This window comes from Hevea brasiliensis, chromosome 10 (assembly GCF_030052815.1).
Source record: "Hevea brasiliensis isolate MT/VB/25A 57/8 chromosome 10, ASM3005281v1, whole genome shotgun sequence".
Classification (NCBI taxonomy): domain Eukaryota; kingdom Viridiplantae; phylum Streptophyta; class Magnoliopsida; order Malpighiales; family Euphorbiaceae; genus Hevea; species Hevea brasiliensis.
In genome coordinates, this window is record NC_079502.1 from 65,899,083 (window position 1) to 65,926,008 (window position 26,926).

At 35.4% G+C, this 26,926-nt stretch overlaps 2 protein-coding genes across 5 annotated transcripts in view; both read right to left on the minus strand.

Annotated features, from left to right (window-relative positions):
- Nucleotides 1-26,926, minus strand: part of LOC110664492 (probable magnesium transporter NIPA6) — a 43,732-nt gene that overhangs the window by 6,600 nt on the left and 10,206 nt on the right. Inside the window, exons 9-11 of one of the 4 annotated variants that reach the window (XR_002496682.2) lie at nt 16,062-16,127; nt 15,684-15,868; nt 15,218-15,581 (exon numbers count right to left, since the gene is read on the minus strand). The exons of 1 other annotated variant lie outside the window; for it this stretch is intronic. Coding sequence is in view for 2 of the 3 variants with exons in the window: in XM_021824210.2 (XP_021679902.1) it covers nt 15,846-15,868; nt 16,062-16,127 (89 nt within the window). In the remaining variant the exon portion in view is untranslated. Of the gene's footprint in view, nt 1-15,217; nt 15,869-16,061; nt 16,128-26,926 lie in introns of those variants that run through there. 2 more of the 4 variants (XM_021824210.2, XM_021824211.2) reach the window with 2 other exon arrangements.
- Nucleotides 9,926-14,537, minus strand: LOC131169874 (uncharacterized). Its single transcript, XM_058129262.1, has 3 exons — nt 13,300-14,537; nt 12,603-12,853; nt 9,926-12,379 (listed from the first exon to the last, which is right to left on the minus strand). Exons 2-3 carry the CDS (start codon nt 12,851-12,853, stop codon nt 12,079-12,081), a joined length of 552 nt encoding a protein of 183 aa, XP_057985245.1. The 5' UTR covers nt 13,300-14,537; the 3' UTR covers nt 9,926-12,078.

The following is a 26,926-nucleotide window of genomic DNA, read 5'->3' on the forward strand; positions in this document are numbered from 1 at the left end:
AACATAAAGTTTTTTTTTTTTCTTTTTCAGCAATTTCATAAAATGATTTGCACCGGTTTAATGCACAGGTCAAAATTTTAAGAACCGACAATGGGACAAAGCGTATGAACAAGGTCTTTCAGTCTTATTTAGAGTCTCATGGAATCCTACATCAAACTAGTTGTATGAATACAAGTGCACAAAATAAAGTATCTGAAAAGAAAAATAGGCATTTACTAGAAGTGGCTCAATTAATCATGCTTACAATGAACCTTCCCACATTATATTGGGAGACGTTCTTACTACAGCATATATTGTTAATCAAATGCCCCTTCACACACTAAACTTTAAGAGCCTCTTAGAAGTTATCAAGGGTAATTAAGTGAATATTTTCTGTGTATTTTGTTGAATGAGATACAAAGTATTTATATGCAAAGGATCTTATAATTAAGTATTCTGAATCCTATAATTAAGTATTCTAATTGGGGTGATATCCTACTAATTATGCTAACTAATTAAGAAAGAATATTATTTACACAATTATAGGATTGACATCCTATAACACTTCTCCTCAAGTTGGAGCATAGATATTAATCATGCCTAACTTGTTACAAATGTAGTCAACCCGAGCCCTATTCAAAGCCCCTGTGAAGACATCTCCTAACTGCTTCTTGGTTTTGACATACCATATTGAGATGATCTTCTGTTGAATCTTTTCTCGAAGGAAGTGACAATCAATTTCAATATGCTTAGTACACTCATGAAACATTGGATTTGAGGCGATATGGAGAGCAGTTTGATTGTCACACCATAGTTTGGCAGAAAATGAGGTATCAAAACCCACTTCTTCCAATAACTGACGTGTCCATATTACTTCACACACAGCTTGGGCCATAGCTCGATATTCTGATTCAGCACTCGAACAAGAAACTACAGTCAGTTTCTTACTTCTCCAAGATACTAAGTTTCCTCCAACAAAGATACAATATCCTGTAATGGATCTCCTATCAATCTTTGAACCTGCCCAATCTGCATATGAAAAACACTCAATATTTAAGTGTCCATGATTGCTATATAAGAGACCACGACCTGGAGCACCCTTCAATTAACATAAAATTTGTCCCAAAGCTTCCCAATGGTTAATAGTAGAAGAGGACATAAATTGACTTACAACACTAACTTAATATGCAATATCCGGATGAGTCACTGTGAGATAATTAAGCTTGCCAACCAATCTCCTATACATCTCAAGGTCCTCAAATAATTCACCATATCTTGCTGTGAGCTGAAGATTTTGAGTCATTGGTGCACTGCATGGTTTGGCACCTATTTTTCTTGTTTCCGCCAATAAATCAAGGATATACTTCCTCTGAGATAAAAAGATGTCTTTCTTACACCTTGAAACTTCAATGCCTAAGAAATATTTCAACAAACTCAAATCTTTTGTTTGAAACTGAGTATGAAGGAATGACTTAAGTGATGAAATGCCTACAGAATCATTTCCAGTAATAACAATATCATCAACATATACTATAAGTAAGATTAGTCTAGCTTTAGAGTGTCTATAAAACATCGAATAATCGGACTTGCTCTTCTTCATGCCAAACTGCTGAACTACCTCACTGAATCTGCCAAACCAAGCTCAAGGACTCTGTTTCAAGCCATAAAGGGATTTTCGGAGCTTGCAAACTTTGCCTAACTCCCCCTGAGCAACAAACCTGGTGGTTGCTCCATATAAACTTTCTCCTGGAGGTCAACATGAAGGAAACATTTTTTATATCTAACTGATGTAAAGGCCAATCATATCTAGCTGCCAAAGAAACAAACAAGCGAACAGAAGCTAGTTTAGCAACAGGAGAGAAAGTGTCAGAGATTAGTGCCATAAGTCTGAGCATATCCTTTAGCAACAAGGCGAGCTTGTGACGAGCCACAGTACCATCGGGATTCACTTTGACTGCAAGAACCCATTTACATCCAATAGCTTTCTTATTCGGGGGCAGATGTACCAATTCCCAAGTACCATTAGTATCTAAAGCCACCATTTCCTCTTCCATTGCAACACGCCAGCCAGGTTGGGACAATGCCTCAGCAACAGTTTTAGGAATAGAAATAGTATCTAGAGAACTAATAAAACAATGAGATGATGGAGACAGGTGATCATAATATACAAAGGAAGAGATAGGATAATTACATTAACGTTTACCTTTGCAAAGAGCAATGGGAAGATCTAAGTCAGATTGAGGAGCAGTGGATGGAACTGGATCTTCTGACGAAGAAGCTGATACAGGATCTGAGTCAAGAGTCTCCAATCCCCTAGAATAAACATGAACAACAGGTGGGCGAGGGGGTTGAGTCGGTGCTGGTGTAGGAGAATTCTAAGGACCTGGTTGAGGACTTGACACTGGATGGACAAAATAGACTAAGAGATCATCTTCCTCCCCCGAACTCTCATAACTAGGTGAGGGAGAAAAGAATGGAACAAATTCAAAAAAGGTAACATCAGCAGACACAATATAACGATTAAGGGTTGGAGAAAAATATCTGTACCCTTTTTGAAGTCGAGAATATCCAAGAAAGAGGCACGTAACAGACTTAGGATCAAGTTTAGTAACTTGTGGACGAACGTCTCGCACAAAATAAGTACTACCAAAGATACGAGATTCAATAGGAAACAAAGATTTAGAAGGAAACAAAATGGTATAAGGAATGTCACCGTTAAGGATAGATGATGGCATACAATTAATCAGGAAACAAGCTGTAGAAGCTACATCAGCCCAAAACTGTTTAGAAACCTTCATTTGAAAAAGAAGTGCCCGTGCTACTTCAAGGAGATGTCTATTTTTCCTCTCAGTAATCCCATTATGGGATGGAGTATCAACACAAGATTTTTTGTGAATATAGATTTGAAAATTGCCAGAAAGATATTCCTTAGCATTATCACTTCTCAATATATGCACAAACGTATTAAATTGATTTTGAATCTTAGCACAAAAGGCACTGTAGAAAGAGATAATTCTCATTGATTTCAATTAATCTGTACATGGGTATATATATACAATTGATTCCTATAATTGTGTTCTACTAATTAGGAAGAAATCATAAATAAGAAATCCTAAATAGAAATACAGAATACAAAATATACAGAGAAATAATATAGTGATTGACTTTCCATAACATAGTGATCGACTTTCCATAACACTCCCCCTCAAGTTGGAGCATAGATGTTAATCATGCCCAACTTGTTACAAATGTAGTCAATCCTAGCTCCATTCAGAGCTTTTGTGAAAATATCTCCTAACTGCTCTCCAGTTTTGATGTGTCCTGTTGAGATGATCTGTTGTTGAATCTTTTCACGAATAAAGTGACAATCAATCTCAATATGTTTGGTCCGCTCATGAAACACCGGATTAGAAGCAATATGAAGAGCAGCTTGATTATCACACCACAATTTCGCAGGCAAGGAAGTCTTAAAACCTGTCTCATCTAGTAATTGAAGTATCCACATTACTTCACATACTGATTGTGCCATGGCTCTGTATTCGGATTCAGCACTAGATCGAGAAACTACACTCTGCTTCTTGCTTCTCAAAGACACCAAATTTCCTCCAATAAAAATGCAATATCCAGTAGTTGACCTCCTGTCAACCTTAGATCCAGCCCAGTCGGCATCTGAAAAACATTCAACATTCAAATGCCCATGATTACCATATAGCAAACCTCTTCCTGGAGCACCCTTCAGATAACACAAGATTTGTTCCAAGGCTTCCCAATGAGCAACAATTGGGGAAGACATAAACTGACTTACCACACTAACGGCATAAGCAATGTCAGGACGAGTGACTGTAAGGTAGTTCAATTTTCCTACCAATCTCCTGTATCTCTCTGGATTTTCAAACAACTCACTATCCCCTGCTAACAATTGTAAAGTTGGAGTCATTGGTGCGCTACAGGGCTTAGCACCTAATTTTCCTGTCTCTGTCAATAGATCGAGGACATATTTTCTTTGAGACAAGAAAATACCCTTCTTACTTCTCATAACTTCGATACCCAAGAAATACTTTAACAATCCCAAGTCTTTGGTCTGAAACTGAGTTTTGAGGAAGGTTTTAAGAGATGAAATACCTGCAGAGTCACTCCCAGTGATGACAATGTCATCCACATAGACTACCAAGAGAATTAGACCAGCCTCAGATTGCCTATAAAATACTGAGTGATCACACTTACTCTTTTGTATACCAAATTCCTATACTACTTCACTGAATCTCCCAAACCATGCCCTGGGACTTTGTTTCAAGCCATAAAGAGACTTTCGAAGCCTACAAACTTTACCCAACTCCCCATGAGCAACAAACCCAAGTGGTTGCTCCATATACACCTCCTCCTGAAGATCACCATGAAGGAAAGCATTCTTGATATCCAATTGATGCAGGGGCCAATCATATTTAGCTGCTAAAGAGATAAACAAGCGAATAGAAGTAAGTTTAGCTACAGGAGAAAAAGTATCAGAATAATCAACCCCATATGTCTGAGCATATCCTTTTGCTACAAGGCGTGCTTTTAACTTAGCCACAGAACCATCAGGATTTACCTTTACTGTATATACCCATTTGCATGACCAGGCTCATGACAGTAATAACAAATGACTCCCTGTGTATCTAGATTAGAATTGGTTTCCCCATTACACTGATTGCTTCTATTGCTCGAATTTCCTCCTCTATTTCTTGGTTGTCCATTTGTATTTCTACTAACAAGAGCACCACTAGTGACTTGGGGAGGTTGGATTCTTTCTGTACGAAGGATACATGTGAATGTATCATGCAGAGAGGAAATTTCAAAGCTAGATAAAATTTGAGATTTAGCAGTCTCATATTTGAAGGAAGACCTGCAAGAAAACTCATAACAGTCATCTGTTATCGTTGAGCTTGCTGGACTTTCACATCAAGGTTAAATGGCAACAAAACATTAATCTCTTCATATACCCTCTTAAACTCCATAAAATAAGCTGTAAGAGTCTTATCATGTTTCTCAACACGATAGAATGCTTTGCCGCATCATAAATATGAGAAATATTTTCTTTAGCAGAATACAGAAAATCTAAATAATCCATCAATTCCTTAACAAATTTACAGTGATTAATTAAACTGATTACCTCACTATGAATTGAATTCAGAAGTTGCAAAAACAACCGAGCATCTTCCCTAAGCCAGGCTTGCCTTGTATCATCAGTGGGTGGATTATTAATCAGGTGATCAACCTTATCAATACTTCATAAATAGACCCTAACAATCTTACTCCACTCCAGATAATTTGAACTATTAAGTTTATATTCAGTGCTTTTTGTCGTCATTGGAACCACATCAAAAACAATAGCTTTATTGTCCGCCATTTCAATAAATTCACAAAATCAAATATACACAATCTCTAGAACTCAAAATCACTACCCAAACTTTAGCAAGGCAAATCAACTCGATAAATACCCAGAAAGTTACAGAAACAGAACCTGAATTTGATAACCATCCGAAGAAGCAATGATTCAAAACTCCAGAACACCTTGAAGAATACCCCAAACCAAACAACAATCTCCTTAGCTGAACCGAGGATGTCAGGGCAATGCCGGGAGAAGAGGCTGGAGGGGCAAACGTCGGCGGACGCGCTTCCATGCGTCAGCACGTGGGATAGTGGTGAAAAACAAGTTTGGCGTGTGCTGCTCAAGCGCTTCAATTCCGGTCATTGAACTTTGTGGGGAGGGTCGTTGGCGGCCTGTCCTCCTTCCTGAGTGGGTAGTGAGATAAAAGCGTCACCCTACGTTGGTGATCTAGTGCGGCATGAGCTTCTCAAACGGAAAAAAAAAAAAAAAAGAAGCAGAAAACCTAAAAACAAATAAGGCTCTGATACCATGTAATTGAAGCTATCTTTCTCATTGATTTTAATTGAGTATATATATAGGTATTTATATATAAAATTGTCCTACATAAATTATGAATTCTACACTAATTAGGAAACCTATATTAATAGGAATCCTTATGAGATAACCGTACTATATAGGACTTTTATCGAGATAATATTCATAACATACAGGACTCTATCAAGATAAAATTCATAACAGTGCCCCAGGCTATTTGGGAAGTTTTTATTGTTTAGGAATGTTATGCAACTTGGTTATTATAACTATTACCAGTCAGAGTTGCTCTTCATTCTGAATAAGTTGCCTTTGTCAAGCATGAGAAAAAAAAAATTAAAAGGAGGATCTAGAACATAGAAAAATCAAAAAAGAAGGAATGGAAGCATATGGAATTATGCAGCTGGCAAAGAGGTAATTAAGGATGGAGTGACACCTGGAGACGCTAACAGAAAAGGGCAACTCAAATTCCAAGAAAAAAAAAAAGGAGTAGCAGAAGAAAGAATAGGGTGTGGAAAAAATTACAAAGAATCGAATATGAGACGGGGCAAGGTCTCTTGCACAGGAGTATCTTCTTGGACCTCTTTCAGAGGGTATTTCTTTATATTTCGTTTCTATGTTAGTGAGTCCAAGTAAGAACCATTGTTGATTGAGAAAGTGACTTGCAGTTAAATTGTTCGAATATTTCAATTCAGTTCAAGTTCAGTTTCTATAAATCCAATCCATTTCCTATTTTCCCTAGTTACTTTGTTCTTGTTTTCTCATTGTTATTTTGTCTTGAGAAGTATTTACTAAAAGAAAAGATATCTGTTAAAGATTTATAGAAACAAGGCATTCTGCTTTTATCCAAACAAACCAAATTCATTCCTCTATTTACAATCTATCAAAATTGTAATTTCTTTGTTCCTAACTCTATCAATTGGTCCGACCTGTCGAATCCAACAACTCACAGTTAAAATTCCATGGAGAAGATAGAGAGGAACTAAGCAGATTTTCAAAAGAATCTAGCTATCTACAATAGTGAGCTAGAACAAAAACTTAATAGAATAGAAAATTTACTCACTGAGTTGTTATGGAAGGAGGCAACAGCTAGGAACAGCGGAGCACTCAAATATCTCTGTGAACACTCGCTCAGTGGTGAGTCAACGACTGCTCACATGGGTGCGGGAGCTTTGTTTTAGAAGGACGCAAGTAAAATTGAAATGCCCATATTTACTAGAGACAACCCACAAGGATGGATTGAGTAGGCAGAGCGATACTTTGAGTAGGCTCAATAAGTCATCTGAAATGGTTGGGTCATTTGATCAAAACTCCCCAAATAATATTCAGCCCACAACTTTCTAAAGACATACGTCCTAAGTCTCTAGATAAAACCTAACGTAACCATCTTCCTCCAACAGTATTAGGGCAACTAATACATTTTGAAGCTAGTAAATTGGGATGCCAAAATTTTCTTAATGTGGAAGGGTGAAATATGATGCAATCAACTCAGAGACTTGTGTCAACAATGTTCACAAGAATACATCTAGTGGACCAAGAAGGTAGGATTTCAACGACTCCTACACACATAAATGATTCATTGAGAGTGCTGCTATCCATCATAAACTTTATCACTGGAAGTAACATAATTCTACAGTTTAGATTATCTGAGTTATTATCAGTTTGGGTTGATTCGATTTTTTACTGGCATGCCTAGGAAAAATCTGATGGTTTCAAGCAGTCATTCACTATTGTTATTCACGGTCAGAAAATTGTTATGAGAAGTGAGATAATTGGCGTGTTCTAGAATTTGTTAGCTGTTGAGCGACAACATACCTGCTGGCAAAAGGCCTGTGGTGATACTTTCAAAATGTAATAAAAATTTTCTCAAAGTATATTCTCTCCAATATTTCCACCTGCAGAGGGGTTTGAATATCATGCAAGAGGAAATAGATTGTCACTGTTCCAAGTGTCGGATGCTGATTTAATTTTGAGAAAACCTTGGTTAGAAGTTTTGGAAGAACCGTTAATGAATGGGCAGAGAATATCAGTGAGTTTCAATCAAACAAGAGAGAACATTCTTACTGTTCCAAAATACAAATTTTATTGTGAAGATGGATTGAGGAAAATTCAGGGAAAAGTCTGTCATTCCTAATCTCTAAACACGGTCCATACAATGCAAGGAGAGTAAGTTCTGCAGTTTTTGGTTCCATGGAAAGCTCATTTTGCTGTTAAAGTAACGTGGATAGAAAGCTCATTTTGCTGTTAAAGTAACGTGGATAGATAGAGCTCAATATAATCCTACTTCTGAATTGCCAAAATAGTTGACCATTGATGTAGATATGGTGGAATCAGAAGGCATAATTCAACTAAGGAAACATATTTTACTTAAATGGAAAGGTAGACCTACTGAGGAAGCAACATGGATGCATCTTGTTGATATACAAAATCAGTTTCCACAATACAGCCTTCAGGACATGGTTAATTTTCAAGGGGTTGGCAATGATAGGAACCCAGCTAAAGGCCCAACAAATGAGATTTAGGGTACAACATGTGAAAGAAGAAAGGTTAGGGAGAAGGATCCAGAACATGGAAGAACCAAAGAAGAAGGAATGAAAGCATATGGAATTATGCAGCTGGAAAAGAGGTTAATTTGTTAGGCGATTAAGAAGGGAGTGACACCTGGAGATGCTAACAGAAAAGGACAGCTCAAATTCCAGAATAAAAGGGAGTAGCAGGAGAAAGAATGGGGTGTGGAGAAAATGACTAAGAATCAGATATGAGCTAGGGCAAGGTCTCTTGCACAGGAGTATCTTCCTGGACTTCTTTTAGAGGGTATTTTTTTAATATTTCATTGTTGACTGAGAAAGTGACTTGTAGTTGAATCATTCCAATATTTCAATTCAGTTCAAGTTCTATTCCTACAAATCCTATCCATTTCCTATTTTCCCTGGTTATTTTGCTCTTCTTGTTTTCTCATTGTTATTTTGTCTTGAGAAGTACTTACTAGAAGAAAAGATATATACAACTCAACTCAACTCAACTAAGCCTTTATCCCAAAAATTTGGGGTCGGCTATATGGATTCGCTTTTTCCACTCTAAACGATTTTGAGTTAAATCCTCAGAAATGTGTAATGCTTCTAAGTCATGCTGTACTACTCTCCTCCAAGTCAATTTAGGTCTACCCCTTTTTTTTTCTATCCTCTAGCCTAATGTGCTCTACTTGTCTAACTGGAGCCTCCGTATGTCTACGCTTCACATGACCAAACCACCTCATATGTTAAAGATATATGTTAAAGATTTATAGAAACAGGGCATTCTGCTATAATCCATACAAACCAAATTCATTCCTCCATTTACAATCTGTCAAATTGTCTTTTATATGTTCCCAACTCTATCACGATTCCTCTTCTCTCACAAAAACCTTTTTGGATTGACAGCAACTTCTATGCTTCAGTCACTTTTGCCTTGTAGCTGAGATTTTCAGAAAAGGACCTCTCAAATCCTTAATCATTCTGCTCGAGCTTTTATTTGCTGCTGCCATCCATTGGGCTTGTTATTGTTTATACTTATTTAAAAAAAAAAAAAGCTGATAATACAATCTTCTTAATACAATTTTGTGTCGATCTCAGTATCAATTACCTTGTTCCATCACAATGACTGGAGCTAACTGTGAACAACATCATGCTACCAAACAATAGTCATCCTCTACTTTCCAATCTAGTAATCTCTCGACCTGACACAATCTTCGTCCATTGGACAGTGGATTCTTAATTCTGGTGCTTCTTATCACTTCTCTGGTAATAAACACCTTTTTCTTTCTACTCTTGTTCCTACTACTCTCTCTCTAATGTCCCTTTAGTCAATTGATCAAAGACTGAGATTAAAAGAGTAAGGGAGGCACATCCTCTTCTCTCTATTGTTAACATCAACATTATTTGCTCCTAGTGTCCATATAATTTAATCTCTATTAGCATACTAACCAAAAACCTTAATTATTTTGTCATATTCATAGTTGACTTTGTTCTTGTATATGATTGCAGTACGGGGAAGGTGATTGGCATAGAACATAACTCATAAGGACTCTATCATCTCTCAAGCCTAGAATATCAAGTTTCCTTTGCTTCCATTACTTCTCCAAGTGACTAAGTTACCATTGCCAAAGGTACAATAACCTATTGTATACCTCCTATCATCAAGAGATTCAGCACAATCTGCATCTGTAAAGACTTTTATCTAGAGATGGCCATGCCTTGAAACAAGAAGTCATTTTTCTGGTGCAAATTTCAAATATCTCAAAATATGGAAAACAACTTATGAGTGAGGTTCTCTAGGATCATGCATATGCTGGCTTACTAGACTCACCGCATAAGCTATGTCAGGTCTAATAAGTGAGAAATAAATCAATCTCCCTACCAACCTTTGATATCTCCCTAAGTCAATTGATTCCCCAACTCCTTGTAATCTATGATTAATTTAAATAGGTGATTTGGCAGGTTTATAACCCAACATTACAAGAAAATATCTTAATTTACCCAAATCTTTAATCTCAAACTCCTAAGCTAATAGTTTCTTCAAATGGGCAATTTTCTTGTAGAAAGAGACGATTCTCCTTAATTTTAATTAATCTGTACATGGGTATATATATACAATTGATTCCTATAATTGTGTTCTATTAATTAGGAAGAAATCCTAAATAAGAAATCCTAAATAGAAATACAGAATACAGAATATCCAAAGAAATAATATAGTGATTGACTTTCCATAACACTCCCCTCAAGTTGGAGCATAGATGTTAATCATGCCCAACTTGTTACAAATGTAGTCAATCCTAGCTCCATTCAGAACTTTTGTGAAAATATCTCCTAACTGCTCTCCAGTTTTGATGTGTCCTGTTAAGATGATCTGTTGTTGAATCTTTTCACGAACAAAGTGACAATCAATCTCAATATGTTTGGTTAGCTCATGAAACACCGGATTAGAAGCAATATGAAGAGCAGCTTAATTATCACACCACAATTTCACAGGCAGGAGGTCTTAAAACATGTCTCATCTAGTAATTGAAGTATCCACATTACCTCACATACTGATTGTGTCATGACTCTGTATTCGGATTCAGCACTAGATCGAGAAACTACACTCTGCTTCTTGCTTCTCCAAGACACCAAATTTCCTCCAACAAAAACACAATATCCAGTAGTTGACCTCCTGTCAATCTTAGATCCAGCCCAGTCGGCATCTGAAAAACATTTAACATTCAAATGCCCATTATTACCATATAACAAACCTCTTCCTGGAGCGCCCTTTAGATAACACGAGATTTGTCTCAAGGCTTCCCAATGAGCAACAGTTGGGGAAGACATAAACTGACTTACCACACTAACAGCATAAGCAATGTCAGGACGAATGACTGTAAGGTAGTTCAATTTTCCTATCAATCTCCTGTATCTCTATGGATTTTCAAACAACTCACTATCCCCTACTAACAGTTGTAAATTTGGAGTCATTGGTGCACTACAAGGCTTAGCACCTAATTTTCCTATCTCTGTCAATAGATCGAGGATATATTTTCTTTGAGACAAGAAAATACTCTTCTTTCATCTCATAACTTCAATACCCAAGAAATACTTTAACAATCCCAAGTCTTTGGTCTGAAACTGATTTTGGAGGAAGGTTTTAAGAGATGAAATACCTGCAGAGTCACTCCCAGTGATGACAATATCATCCACATAGACTACCAGGAGAATTAGACCAGCCTCAGATTGCCTATAAAATACTGAGTGATCACATTTACTCTTTTGCATACCAAATTCCTGTACTGCTTCACTGAATCTCCCAAACCAGGCCTTAGGACTTTGTTTCAAGCCATAAAGAGACTTCCGAAGCTTACAAACTTTACCCAACTCCTCCGGAGCAGCAAACCCAGGTGGTTGCTCTATATACACCTCCTCCTGAAGATCACCATGAAGGAAAGTATTCTTAATATCCAATTGGTGCAGGGGCCAATCATATGTAGCTGCTAAAGAGATAAACAAGCGAACAGAAGTGAGTTTAGCTACAAGAGAAAAAGTGTCAGAGTAATCAACCCCATATGTCTAAGCATATCCTTTTGCTACAATGCGTGCTTTTAACATAGCCATAGAACCATCAGGATTTACCTTTACTGTAAATACCCATTTACAACCAATAGCTTTCTTACCAGTGGGCAAAAGCAACAGTTCTCATGTACCATGAGCATCTAAAGCCTCCATTTCCTCTTTCATAGCAGCACACCAGCCAGGATGAGACAGTGTCTTACCAACAGTATTAGGGATAGGAACAGAGTCTAAAGAAGTAACAAAACACCGAGAACAAGAAGACAATTGATTATAAGAAACAAAAGAAGAGATAGGGTAAATACATGAACGTTTACCTTTACGAAGACCAATGGGTAAGTCTAGATCAGAATCATGATCAGCATGAGATACAGGATCTCCCAACGAAGTAGCTGGTATAGGATCTGAGTCAGGAATCTCCAATCTCCTGAAATAAACATGAACAACGGGAGGTCGAGTAGGTCTAAAGATAGAAGGAAAAGGCTTTGGGAGAGGACTAGACATTGGTTAGACAGTATATATTAAGAGATCATCCTCCTTCCCCTGACTCTCATACACAGATGATTGAGAAAAAAAATAAAGTGGACTCAAAAAATGTGACATCTACAGAAACAAGATAACGATTAAGAGTAAGAGAGAAACAGCGGTACCCTTTTTGGAGCTGGGAGTATCCAAGGAAGACACATTTGAGAGACTTTGGATCCAATTTAGTAACCTGTGGACGAACATCACGCACAAAACAGGTACAACAAAAAATACGGGGTTCAACAGGGAACAAAGATTTTGTAGGAAACAAAACAGTATAAGGAATATCCCCCTTAAGGATAGAAGACGGCATACAATTGATCAAAAAACACGCCGTAGAAACTGCATCCGCCCAAAAGTGTTTAGGAACTTTCATCTGAAAAAAAAAAAAAAAAAGCACGAGTTACCTCAAGGAGATGCCAATTTTTTCTTTTAACCATGCCATTTTGGGATGGGATATTCACACAAGAAGACTGATGAAGAATGTCATTTTGTGTCATATAAGACTGAAATTGTGCTGAAAAGTATTCTTTGACATTGTCACTTCTTAATATGCGCACAGAAGTATTAAATTGAATTTTGATTTCATTACAAAAGGCACAAGAGATAGAAAACAACTCAGAACGATTCTTCATTAAATATAACCAGCTAACACGAGAGTAATCATCAACAAAAGTAACAAAATAACGAAATCCAATTTAAAAGTAACAGAACAAGAACCCCAAATATCATAATAAACTAACTCAAAAAGGGATGAAACCTGTTTATTGACTCTAGACACAGAAGGCAAACGATGATGTTTTGCAAACTGACACGACTCACATTCTAGTATTGATAAAGACTGAAACTGAGGACACAGCTTCTTCATGGTAGACAAAGAAGGATGGCCCAATCTACAATGAGCTTCAAGAGGTGTTAAGGTATTGGAGCAAACAAGCGACTACTGTACATGATTTTCCAGAATATAGAGACCACCCGACTCACGTCCTCTACCAATAATCTGCTTCGTTGTAAGATCCTGAAACAAACACTGGTCAGGAAAAAAGGAAACAGAACAATTTAAGGTACGAGTAAGTTTACTAACAAAAGTAAATTAAAATAGAATTTTGGTAGACACAAAACAAATGACAAAGAAATTGACGAAGTCGGGTTCGCAGTTCCAAAACCCATGACACAAGTAGAACCATCAGTTAAAGTACCAGTAGAGGAAATGAGATTAGACTGAAAAGCAGATAGAATACTAGAATTACCTGTCATGTGATCTATCGCACCAGAATCAATAACCCATTTGGATGAAGAAGACACAAGGCATGTAGTGGATTTACCTGACTCAGCGATCGCAGTAATAAGGGAACTGGTAGGCTTTAGAGATGCCTGATACTGGGAAAACTGTACAAAATCCTCTGCAGATACCAAAACAGTTTTCTTAGAGGAAGATACTGTAGAATCCTCTGTTGCCATATTTGCCATCTGTGATCGCTGATTTTTCCTCTGAAGTTGCAGACAATTATATTTTGTATGGCCAGGCTCCTGGCAATAATAACAAATGACTCCTCTTGAGTCCTGATTAGAACTAGCCTCTCCATTACGCTAATTACTTATGTTGCCTGTAATTCTTTCTCTACTTCCTCTTCTATTACCCTGTTGTCCATTTGGATTACGGCTAATAAGAGCACCACTGGCAGGCTGTGAAGATTTGGTACTCTCTGTACGAAGGACCCGTGTGAATGTTTCATGCAAAGAGGAAATCTCAGAATTGGAGAGAATCTGAGATTTAGCAATCTCATACTCTGAAGGAAGGCCTGTAAAAAAACTCATAATAGCCGGTTGCTCCCATTGGGCCTGCTGAACTTTCACATCAAGACTAAAAGGCAACAATACATTAAGTTCCTCATATACCCGTTTAAAATCCATAAAATAAGCCGTGAGACTTGTACTCTTTCTCAGCACGGTAGAATGCCTTACAAACATCATAAATAAGGGAGATGTTCCCTTTACCAGAATACAGAAAATCTAAGTAATCCATCAATTCCTTAACAAATTCACAGTAATTAATTAATCTAATTACCTCACTATGAATCGAGTTCTGAAACTGCAAAAATAACCAAGCATCCTCCCTTAGCCAAGTTTGTCGTGTATCATCAGTAGGTGGATCTTTAGTACCGTGATCATCCTCATCAATGCTACGCAAATAGACCCTAACAGTCTTACTCCACCACTCCAGGTAATTCGAACCATTAAGTTTGTGTTCCGTGATCTTAGTTATCACCGGAATCACATCAGAAATAATTCTTATTGTCTGCCATTTGTTGAGACAAAGAAAACTAACAGAAACGCTAATCCAAAGTGCTTACAATAGCAAAATAACCCAAAATCACAAAACAAGCAAATACCTAAATAGGATCTGAGAGCCAAACGTCAGAAGTCCTTTAATGATGTACTGGATCTGGCAACAGCACACAATGGTGGAACGAGGGGGTTGAGGCGACACCGGCGATGTTGATCGAAGTCGAAACGGCCAGTCGACGGCCAAGGTCTCTCCTGAGCTGGGTGTTGAGAACAAATAGTCAACCTAGATAGATGACCTGCTCTGATACCATGTAGAAAGAGATGATTCTCCTTAATTTCAATTAATCTGTACATGGGTATATATATACAATTGATTCCTATAATTGTATTCTACTAATTAGGAAGAAATCCTAAATAAGAAATCCTAAATAGGAATACAGAATACAGAATATACAAAGAAATAATATAGTGATTGACTTTCCATAACATTTCTCTTTATCATCTCCTGTTACAATTATATCATCAACATAAACAATAAGCAATGTGATATCACCTCTACGGTGTTTCATAACTAGAGTATGATCTGCATTGCTTTGATAATACCCAGAAAGATATCATGATCTTACTGAATCTATCAAACCATGCTCTAGGTGACTGCTTCTGACCATATAATGCCTTTTTCAATCTACAAACTTTTTCTTTGATTTTATCATCATCAAATCCAAGAGGAATCTCCATGTACACTTCCTCCTCTAAGTCTCCATGCAAAAAAGCATTCTTTACGTCAAATTACTGTAAGTCCCACTAAAGATTTGCTGCACATGACAACAAGATTCTAATGGTATTCATTTTTGTAATAAGGGAAAGTCTCATAATAATCCACTTCCTATGTCTAAGTGAAGCCTTTAGCTACTAACCTGACCTTATACCTTTCAATAGAACTATCTACATTACGTTTAACTGTGAACACCCACTTGCATCCCACTAGTTTCTTCCCAGATGGAAGAGAAACAATATCCCATGTCTCATTTTTTGTCAAAGCTCTTATCTCCTCTACCATAGTCGCTTCCCATTTTGGATCAAGACATGTTTCCTTCCAACCCTGTGGCATAGAAATAGAAGAAATAGACAAAACAAAGGCTCTATAGGAAGGAGACAAGAAATAAAATTAGAAATAGGATGCTTAGTACAAGTCCTAACTCCTTTTCTGAGAGCAATAGGAACATCAAGATCATCAATAGTAGAATTCGACTCAAAAATAGAATTAGGATCATCAAGAAATAAAGGAGACTCACCACATTCTTCAGGAATTGATTCCAAGGATGCTAGTTGATCTGGTGTATTAAGCTCAATGGTTGTATCTGTCTTATTCCGACACATGTAGGTTCTCAAATTCCGACACGTGTAGGTTCTCAAATTAAGGTGTAGATAGATTCATAATAAACATAAGAAATCGAGTAACCTCTAATAAATGTCTTTTTTTTTTTTCTTTCAGACATCCAATTTTGTTCACTAGCCTTGACACAACTAGTTTGATACATTATACATTTAAATCCAAAGAAGCACAAAAAACACCATTAACATATTTTGTGCCATTACTGTGTGCAAATCATTTTGTAGACTGTTGGAAGTAAGAAAACACTTCACTTTTTGCTCTCATCAAATAAGCCCATGTCAGCCTAGTGCAACAGTCAATAAAAGTGACAAATCAACTATATCCAGGCAAAGAAGTAATTTAGGTAGGTCCCCATACATCAGAATAAATAGTTATAAAAGCAATCAAACTTCTATTATCTGTTGAAGGATAAGATTGTCTTATGTGTCTAACAAATTCACAAGCATCATAAACTAGTAATTATGAGTTGCAAATTTTAAACAAATTAGAATATAATCTTTTTAAAGTAGAAAAATATAAATGTCATAATCTCCTATGCTACTAGACAATCTTCTCATTAGCACTTGTAGACTATCCTAACAAAGCCTGATTTGCTTTGGGATTTGAGTAACTAGAACCGTCATCTAGAAAATATAGATCATCTATAATCTACCACCGCCAATAATTTTCCCTGTTTTCAAATCTTGAAATAGGCAATGAGTAAAAAAAATTTTCAATTTTGCAATTAAGGGCTTGGGTAACGAAACTGACAGATAAGAGATTAATAAGAAAGCTAGAAACATGAAGAATTGAAATGAATACTAGAAATTATAGTTAACGAACCGTCCGCTACACATACTTTTTCTTTTCCTGATTTGACAAAATTGGAAGAGCCAATTATTGAAGATTGAGATTCAAGACAAGACAACAAAAGCCTTAGGGCTTGAAATTCTTTATTAAAAAAAAATGTCAATATTATTTGTTCTTTCAGAGTAATCCACTGTTTCAAACATATTCGTTTGTAGTCAGATCAAGGACGAGCTGAGTAGAAGCATAACACATGAGGAATAGTTGAAAAAATCGGAGGTCCATGTGCTGTGAACAATGCCGATGAAAAGTACCCTGAACAGTACCCATGAGTAGTGCACGTGAACGGTACTGATGAGCAGTGCACGTGAACAGCACACATAAACAGTAGTGATCAATAATACTAAAAACTGTCCTAATGAATCGAATGCTCTGATATCATTATGAAACAATGTATTTGAGAAAAATCTCTATATTTTTCATATATGAAATTCTTTATACATGCTCCTGTTTATGTACAAGTGAATTATCCTAACAAGGAAACTAAAACAGAAAATAACAGTACAATATGAAAAATAATCAAACAAGATCCTAATAATATGTTACAATAACAAATCAGGGATTCCCACATTTTTCTTCTCTAAGAAACAAAATTTCCAACACCCTACCCTGTTTCTCACTAGATGATCATGGAAGCTCAACCTTAGGCACAAACGTTACTTAATAGAATTATGGGAATTGTCGACAAAGGATTAAAAAGGCAGGAAGAATTGATGGTACAAAAATTAGAAGAATTGATGGGAAAAATTAGAGAAATTTGAGAAGTCATTTCAAGTAGTAAAGAAGAATGTTGCAGTCAATGATCAACTTCTTGAAAAGTCAAGTGAAGAACAAGATGCCCCTAATGAAACTTTCAATAAGAAAGACAAGTGTATTGAGATGGAGTAACAGGATCTTATTTTTGATTTGTCTAGTAGTGCAAGTGAGGACTACTAGGAGAAGGATGAGAATGGTGATGATAGAAAACTAGAGTTTACAATGGGGAATGCAGAAACTAAACCTGAAATTCTTGCTGTAGAAATTCTTGGGGATGTTCTTGAAAACCAAAATGATGCAGTTACAAAAAATGTGGGTACTGTAAGCAAGTGACAAAATGTTAGGAGCCAAAATGGTGAGTTTAGCTGGTGTAATCCTATATATATACATATATATATATATATATATATATATATATGGGCATGTGTTCATCTCCCAATTCATGATTTTGGTCTTTCCTTTCAGTGTTATAGTTACAGTTGCAGCTCTCCTTGTTCATTCTTAAGGACAAGAATGATTTCAAGGAGTGGGAAATGTAATGAATACTGGTAAGGAGAATGAGGGCTGTAATTGCATGTGGAAGGAATAAAATAGTTAGGGTGTTCTGTGGTAGTTGAGTAATTGAAAGATGCTATCAGTAGTAGTTAACTCTGTTACAACTGTAGCTGACTCTATTAGGATAGTTACTGAGAGCCATAAATCTCAGCAGAAGCTATCTTGTAAGGCATTTCAAGAATCAATACAAAGAATTACATTTCTCTCTTCTCTAATTCTCTCTAAATCTTCTCCCTTGAATCTTGAGTCTTGACTAAATTTTGTTGTTTCCTAGTTCTTAAAGGTATTAAGATATTATGTTAAATTGTTAATGCTTAATTAGTTGAATATGTTGGCAAATTGCTATTAGAAAACTTATTTGCTAAAAGAAAATATTTGGATGTGTTTATTATTATTTGTTCTTGCCATTTTTTTATTGTTTTAGTGATGTGTTTATTATTTTTTTGTTCTTTTTAGTCTATGAATATTGTAATTTAGTAATTAATTGCATGCCTATCCTAGAGCCATTGATAGAGATGGATGCCCAAGTATATTGTGATGCTGCTACTGGTGGCTCTAAAGATGAAAATCCTAAAAAAGATCCCACATGGAAATATATACGTGTATGTTGAAGCCACTACAAACAAATGATCTAGTTTGTAAATTTTGTGAATTAAGTTACAAAGGGAGGAATATACTGAGCTAAGCAGCACTTAGTTGAGGGATGTCGAAATGTCACCATGTATAGGAAATGTCCAGCTCATGTACGTGCAGAAATGCAAGAACATATGAAACAAAAGGCTGCAGCAAAAGACTGATAAAAGTTCTTTACCAGATTTTTAAGATGTTGAAAGGCTTGGTCATGATTATGATGAAGATGAAATTGGTGGAAGCATATGAGGCTCAAATATGAGAAAGAAGCCTAGGACGAAGGGGCCTATTGATGTGTATTTTGCTAAAAATACAGAAAGGGCAGCAAAAGATAATAGGAGAAATGCAAAGATGAGGCAAACCACCATTAATGAGGCATGTAAAAAGGAATTGCGGGAAAAAAGCATGCAGGGATATTGCTCGGTGGATGTATGATGTGTCAATTCCTTTCAATGCCACTAATTATCCTACTTTTCATGTGATGTTGGAGACTGCTGAACAATTGAGGATTGGTTTGAAGGAACCTGGTTATCATGAATTGCGGGTTTCCTTATTGAATAAAGAAGTTACTGATGTTAAGAATTCATTGAAATCCTATGCAGAAGAATGGGCGAAGTATGGTTGTTCTATAATGGCAAATGGTTGGACTGATGAGAAGCAAAGGATTTTGATTAATTTCTTGGTGAATTCTCCAAAGGGAACCATTTTCATTGAATCTGTGGATGCTTCAGAGTATGCAAAAGCTGGTAATAAAATGTTTAACCTTCTTGATAGAATAGTAGAGCGTGTTGGAGAGGTTAATGTGGTTCAAGTTGAGACAGATAATGCTAGCAATTGTGCACTTGCAGGTAATTTTAAATAGCCATTTTTATTAGATAAATTTCTATTTTTAAGTGAAGAATATATTAAAATTTACATGGCAGCATTTTGTATTGTTTTTTAGGAAAGTTATTAGAAACTAAGTGCCTTCATTTATACTGAACTCTTTGTGCTGCCCATTGTCTAGATTTGATTCTAAAAGATATTGGGAAAATGGCCAACATTCATAACACAATTAAAAGGGCAGTGACTTTGAATGGGTACATTTATGTTCGTCCGAGTGTGGTGAATCTGTTGTCGCACTTCACTGGTGAATGAGAACTAATTACACCTGTTGTCACAATATTTGCGACTACTTTTCGTACCCATCAACGGATGCATAAGCAAAACACTAATTTGAGGAAGATGTTCACTTCAAAGGAATGGACTAAAAGTAAGTGGGCAAAAGAATCGGCTGGTAAGAAAGTGACTAGCATCGTCATGATGCCTACTTTTTAGACAAATATGGTTTATATTTTAAAGATATTTGGTCCATTAGTACATGTGCTTAGATTAGTTGATGGTGAGAAAATACCTACAATGGAATATATTCATGAGGCTATGGATAAAGTTAAAAAAGCAATTGTGAAGTCATTTGGTGACAATGAAGACAAATACAATAAATGATGGCAACCCCAACTCCATCGACCTTTGCATGCATCTGCATATTTTTTAAATCCTGAATTTTTTTATTCAAATAATGGAATTAATCAGAGGTGATGATTGGTTTATTAGAAGTTATACAAAGGTTGGTTCCTTCCCAAGATGAGCAAGACAAAATTGGGAAACAATTATCCTTGTATCAAAATGGTGAAAGCATATTTGGGATACCCATGGCAGTTAGGAATCAGAATGCAATATCTCCAGATAACATAATTTTAATAATAAACATTTAATCTCATGTTGCATTTTTTTAATAATAATTAATATGTTTTATTTTATCAATAGCCGAATGGTGGATGACTTATGGAGCTTCAACTCCAAATTTGAGTCATTTTGCTATAAAAGTGTTTAGCCTCACTTGTAGTACATCTAGTTGTGAGCGCAATTTTAGCATCTTTGAGCTTGTAAGGGAACATCCATTTAGCATATCTTTAATTTGTTTTTTTGTAAATGATAAACTATACTTATTAAAATTATAATATTTTGTAGATTTATAATAAAAAAAGAAATAGGTTAGCTCAACAACGCTTGAATGATTTGGTGATTGTGAAGTATAAATGATCATTAAAGCATCGATATGATGCACATGACCGCATCGACCCTATCTCATTGAAAGACATAGATGATTGTAATGAATGGTTGATAGGTCAAATGCAAGAAAAGTTGGATAAAGATGAACTTGTGTTTGAAGATGATAATTTGACATGGGATGTGGTTGCTGAAGCTATTTGAGTTGAAGAGGATGACTACAACACTAGATCAAAGAAAAGGGTAAATGTGGCATCTACACCTGCTTCAAGATCTATGCCAAAGCAAAGAGGAAATGCACCATCAACTAAGTTGAGAATTGAAAGTTCTTTAATTGATTAGGAAGAGGAAGGTGATGAAGATGAAGACATGAATTTTGAAAATAAGTATTCAAAGGATGAAGATAAAGAAGAAGGCTCAGAAGATTATGATGTTACAATAGATGTGGATTGAAGAATAGTTACTTGACTACTTGACTTTCATCTTGAGACATTCATTTTGATTTTTAATAATAGTTACTTGACTTCCGTTTCGAGAAATTAAAATGAGAGTCAAGTTTCAATATATATACATATATATTAGTGTCTTGACTTTCACTTTGAGACATTAAAAGACTAATGATGTAAAACAAAGGGAAAGAACCAAGAAGAATGAGAAATCAAGGACCAATCCTTGAAGAGAGAACAAATTCTCAAAATATTATTGATCTCATAGAAATTGTCACAATAAAACTTGCTCAATTCGTATTTATAGAATTAGAAATCTCAATCACATTAAGATTTTAGAACCCTAATTTAATTCTAATTAGAAATACTAAATTAAACTATAATAAACTAAAAAATATTAAAATTCCTAAGTAATAGATCTAATTAAAATAAAATTCCTAAATAATGAAATTGATAAATTTCCTAGTTTTGCATGGAATATAATTCCAAAATTATATTAGGGATATCTTCCTATTCTGCATTATTCTCCCCTGATTGGGAAAAACTCGTCCTTGAGTCTTGAAGTATGAGAGAATCAGAAACTACATTAGAAGAACAATCAACTCTTTAATTCTTGTGTGGTAGCAAGAAGCTTGAAATCAAGCACTTAATGCTTTCTTTTGCATCTCTAAAAGGATCTAGACAAACAAAATCAAATAGATTAGCAGTTGAAAAGCTCTTCAAATCAATAGGAATAACTTGATTTTCTTCAATCTCTATTGAAGTTTCCATAAAATGATCTTCTTTGTTCTGCAATTTATCCTCCTCAAGTTTTGCTTTTGCATTTTCATCAACTTTTTGCTCTAGTATAAGCTCTTCAACAAGTGTATGTTCAAGACTCAAATCTTCAGATTCTTCGATCTTAGGTTCTTCAAGTTGCTCCTTTTCAATTTCATCTTCAACCTCAAGTTGCTTTTCAAATTCAAGTTTTACTTCTTGTTGGCTTGCTTTTTCAAGACCTTTTGCCTTTATATTTTCAATACTTGTTACTGTATCCAACTGTTCTCTCAATCGGAACAGATGTGCTTCTTTCTATGCTTCAAATTCTTCCAATTCTTTATCCTTAACTTGTTGATCATGATACTCAATCTTACATTCTTCAAGTGCTTTCTCCCTTATATTGTAAGATTAGTTGAATTCAATACTCATCAAATAAACCACAAGAAGCATATTGAGGACCTCCATACAAATTAATCCAATAACAAACTTCATCAAATTGTTCATAATAATTAGCAATTTCATCTTGTATTCTTTGAATTGCATCCCATAATTCATCTTGTACCTTAGAATCATCAATATCATCTTGTAATCTTTCAATCCACATGATTTCAAATTAAAGAAGCATACCTCACTGAAGAAAACTAAAATTTCAGCAATTTAGGAGTCATTTTCATTGAAAAAATAGATTCCAACAGATTCCTTGACCTAACCCAATGGATTTTTGCAGCTGCGAAGTCAAACAGCAGTTCTGACAACAAAGATGGGCAGATTGACCACTAGAAAAGGGCTGGGGAGGGTCAGATGGCCGGAAAATTTGAAATTCTAACAGGATATTTGGGTTGAAATCCGACCCGATCAAATCTAGAGTTTTGGCTAATTTCTAGCAACCGGAAGGGCAACTCTGGGCTCGCCACAGACTGGCGAGTATTCTGGCAGTGGCGTGGGGCTGTTCTGATTGCTGGACGGTGGCCGCTGAAGGAGAAGGTTGATCGGTACTACTTGGTTTCTTTCGGAGACTGTTTCTGGTTTTGTATTTTTTTTTTAAACAGTAACTAAGGAATTTCGAGATAAAGAAGGTGACAATAGAAGAATTAAATGTTCGCGGAAGCTTTAAAATGAAGTTAGACTATGATACCAAAATTGATGAAGAACAAAGGGAAAGAAACAAAAAGGTGACCAAAATTCCAGCTGGTTGATATTAGGGTCGAAATCCAAACCGAGCAAATATGGAGTTCTCACTATTTTCTAGCAACAGAAGGGCAACTCTAGATTCACCACAGGCCAGCAAGTATTCTGGCAGTTGTGTGGGGCTGTTCTGATTCCTAGAAGGTGGCTGGTGAAGGAGAAGGCTGATCGGTACTACTTGGTTTCTTTTGGAGACTATTTCTGGTTTTGTAATTTTTTTTTTTTTAACAGTAACTAAGGAATTTCGAGATAAAGAAGGTGACAGTAGAAGATTTGAATGTTTGCGGAAGCTTTAAAATGAAGTTGGGCTCTGATACCAAACTTGAAGTAGAACAAAGGGAAAGAACCAAGAAGGAGAAATCAATAACCAATCCTTTAAGAGAAAACTAATTCTCAAAACATTATTGATCTCATAAAAATTGTCATAACAAAACTTGTCTAATAATAATAAAAACCCTAGGTTTTATTTATAGAATTAAGAATCCCAATCACATTAAAATTTTAGAACCCTAATTCAATTCTAATTATGAATACTAAATTAAACCATAATAAACCAGGAAATAATAAAATTCCTAAATAATAGACCTAATAAAAATAAACTTCCTAAAGAATAACACTATTAAATTTTCTAATTTTACATGGAATATAATTCCTAAATTGTATTAGGGATATTATCTTCCTAATCTGCATTAACTAGTCAAGTACTCAAGTTTCAACATATATATATTAGTGTCTTAAACTCTGACCGAGTAGTTTATTTTAATTTTAATTAGATTGCAAACTTAATTTTCACTTGAATGCTAGTTATTATTATGTTTAACTTTATGTTATTTGAAGTTGTTTCATTTATTTTATTTTTTATGATTTTTTTTTAATTTTTAAGCCTCACCTCACTCAAGACTCTTAGCGCCTTGATGCGCCTAATAACTATGATTATTATAACAGATGATGATCATAAGGGAATTACTTAAATAGCATTTCCTTAATCACTTTGACCAAGGATTTAACAAAGCTAAAGTATTTTTTGAGTATTGATGTAGCACAATTTAATATTGACATTGCTATTTCACAAAGGAAATATGCATTGGATATATATTGGAAGAGACTAGCATGCTAGATTGTACACACATGGACAACCCCATATATCCCAATATTGAACTTATTTTTGGACATGGAGAGCCACTAGAATCCTGGTAAACATTGAAGAAATCGTTGGTAAGCTCAATTACCTCACAAGCACATGACCAAATATTTGCTTTGTTGTTAGTGTGGTTAGTTTCTTCAAGCTCCATATGATAGTCATTGGAATGTAGTAATTTGCATCCTTAAATATATTAAGGGAGCTCCAGTCAAGGCAAAGATATATCAAGAGAGCTCCAGCCAAGGCAAAGAATGTTATGTGAAGACAAGGGACAAATAGATTGTTGGATGTTCTGATGCAAACTAGACAGATTCAGACAAATGATCTATTTCAAGGTATTGTGTCCTAAAGGCATTAGCAACATGGGAACTTGTTTGGTTAAAATTCTTCAAGAGTTGAGATGTGGATATGTAAAACAAATGAAATTTATTTTGGACAATCAAGCAGCACTGTATATTGCCTCAAATCCAATTTTTCATGGAAAAGTAAAACATGTAAAGTAGCTTGTCACTTTATTAAGCAAAAAATTGAGTCAGGGTATATTGCCACTAGTTTTATCACTTCAAATGACCAATTAGTAGACACCCTTAATTAATCTCTCAGAGGGCCTCGTATCCATTACATTTATAACAAGCTAGGAGCTTATGATATCTATGCTTCAGCCCCTATCTTGAGGTAAGAGTGTTAAGATAGTTGCTATAATTGTGCCTTAGATTGTAATTATGCCTTAGATTAGTCTGCAATGATTGTGTGCTATAATAGTGCATGTGAATGTGTATTCTTCCTTTTCAGTAAATCTGTTATAGCATATGTACCCCTAATAGCTTGAGGAATTATCAAGATTCTTTTTCACAAAAAAAAAAAAAAAAAAAAAAAAAAAAAACCCACACACACACTCACATATATTACCTCAATCTTTCTTCTCTTCTTTTGCTCTCATCCATTACTTCAAAAATCATCTTTTTAGCAATTTTGAAGAGCACTAGATATGTCCAAAGTCCTTAGAGGTTTTGATTGCAAGAAAGATGCCAAAGTTTTTCTTTTCTTTTTTGTTATTGTTTAATTATGGAGTATTTGATGGAAAGAAACACATGCATCTTCAAAAATCAAAGCTTGTCTTTTAACTTGTAGGGAGACAAGGTGATGTTTTTGTGCTTTTGTGCAGGCATACACTGCTAAAGCTTTTAAGGGGGTTTCTTTTAGAATAATCCCACTAGATTGGAGGATATTACTTTTTACTTAATTTTTCATGCTATTTTCTTAGTTTTTTAGAAGGATCCCCCCTCCTCCATGGGTGAGTACACTTTCAATCTTTCTCAATAAAATCTCTTCTTATAAAATAGGGGGAGAGATTTCTTGGCAAATGAAAGAATACATTTCCCTTTTTTTCTAATTGAAATCCATGTTCTCTAAATTGTAAAAATGATTTTGTCTCAATAGCAAAAAGATCACCCAAAGGCTAATCTTAGTTCTACGAGTGAAGGGTGAAGGAGTTCTACGTGATCATATAAAGTGGTGAATTAGAGTTTGAGAATAGGAAATGGGAATCATTAAAATTTGATGCGCAATAGTAGGCACAAATACTGGAAAGAGAAGAACAAAGAGGCAAAAAGAGATGGAGAAAATGGCGAAGGGTGTAATATTATTCTATCTGTTCACTGTCGAAAAGATCACAAATCTACTTATAGGCTTAAAGCCCAACAACATATCATAAATGGTAAAGTAAATAATTTTGAACACATAACAAACACAAGTTGAATTATGATTGAGAACAAAAATTTTAGCTCGTAAATAAATATCTTGAATAAAAACCGACTTAACTCGAATGAAAAGGCAGCACAAACTAAAAATTGAATTAACACTAGTCAATTTACTAGTTAGAAAATTTCTTCCATCCACAAACATGCCTGGAACATACAAAGTCATTAATCAAGTTTAGGTAATTTGATTTTGTGTCCAATTAATTGGTATTTAATATTTCCCACAATGAAAAAATCCTATATATCATTCAACTGGCAAAATTTCCTTTGAGATTATTCATGATTATCAGCTTGTCTTGTATCCCTCTTCCCTAATATTGTTTGCCTCAACCAGCTGAATCTTTTGCCCAACATACATGACAGGTACTCATGCTAAAATTAGGTGAAAGTTGTCCATGATCACGCACAAGATAAGGCTTAAGAATTCAGCATAGAATAAGATTATCACATCTTCATCTTCAAGAATATCATAAACATTCTTTCAAAGGAATGCATGCTCAAGTCATTGACCCATTCTTTAGCATTTGAGAAACTGGACCAAAAATGTATTTACTTCATTTTACCCAATTGTATAGATAGTTTAGGATTTATTAGATTCTGAATCAAACCCCATGTATCATCTTGGGGGGAAATCCCA

What these genes read in the sequence shown, in the direction of transcription:
- LOC131169874 (XM_058129262.1), bottom strand. Translation starts at nt 12,853, where the DNA reads ATGAAAGTTCCTAAACACTTTTGGGCGGATGCAGTTTCTACGGCGTGT. An exon ending in TACTCCCAGCTCCAAAAAGG is followed by an intron (nt 12,380 to 12,602) that starts GTACCGCTGTTT and finishes TGTTTATTTCAG; the next exon opens with GAGATTGGAGATTCCTGACT.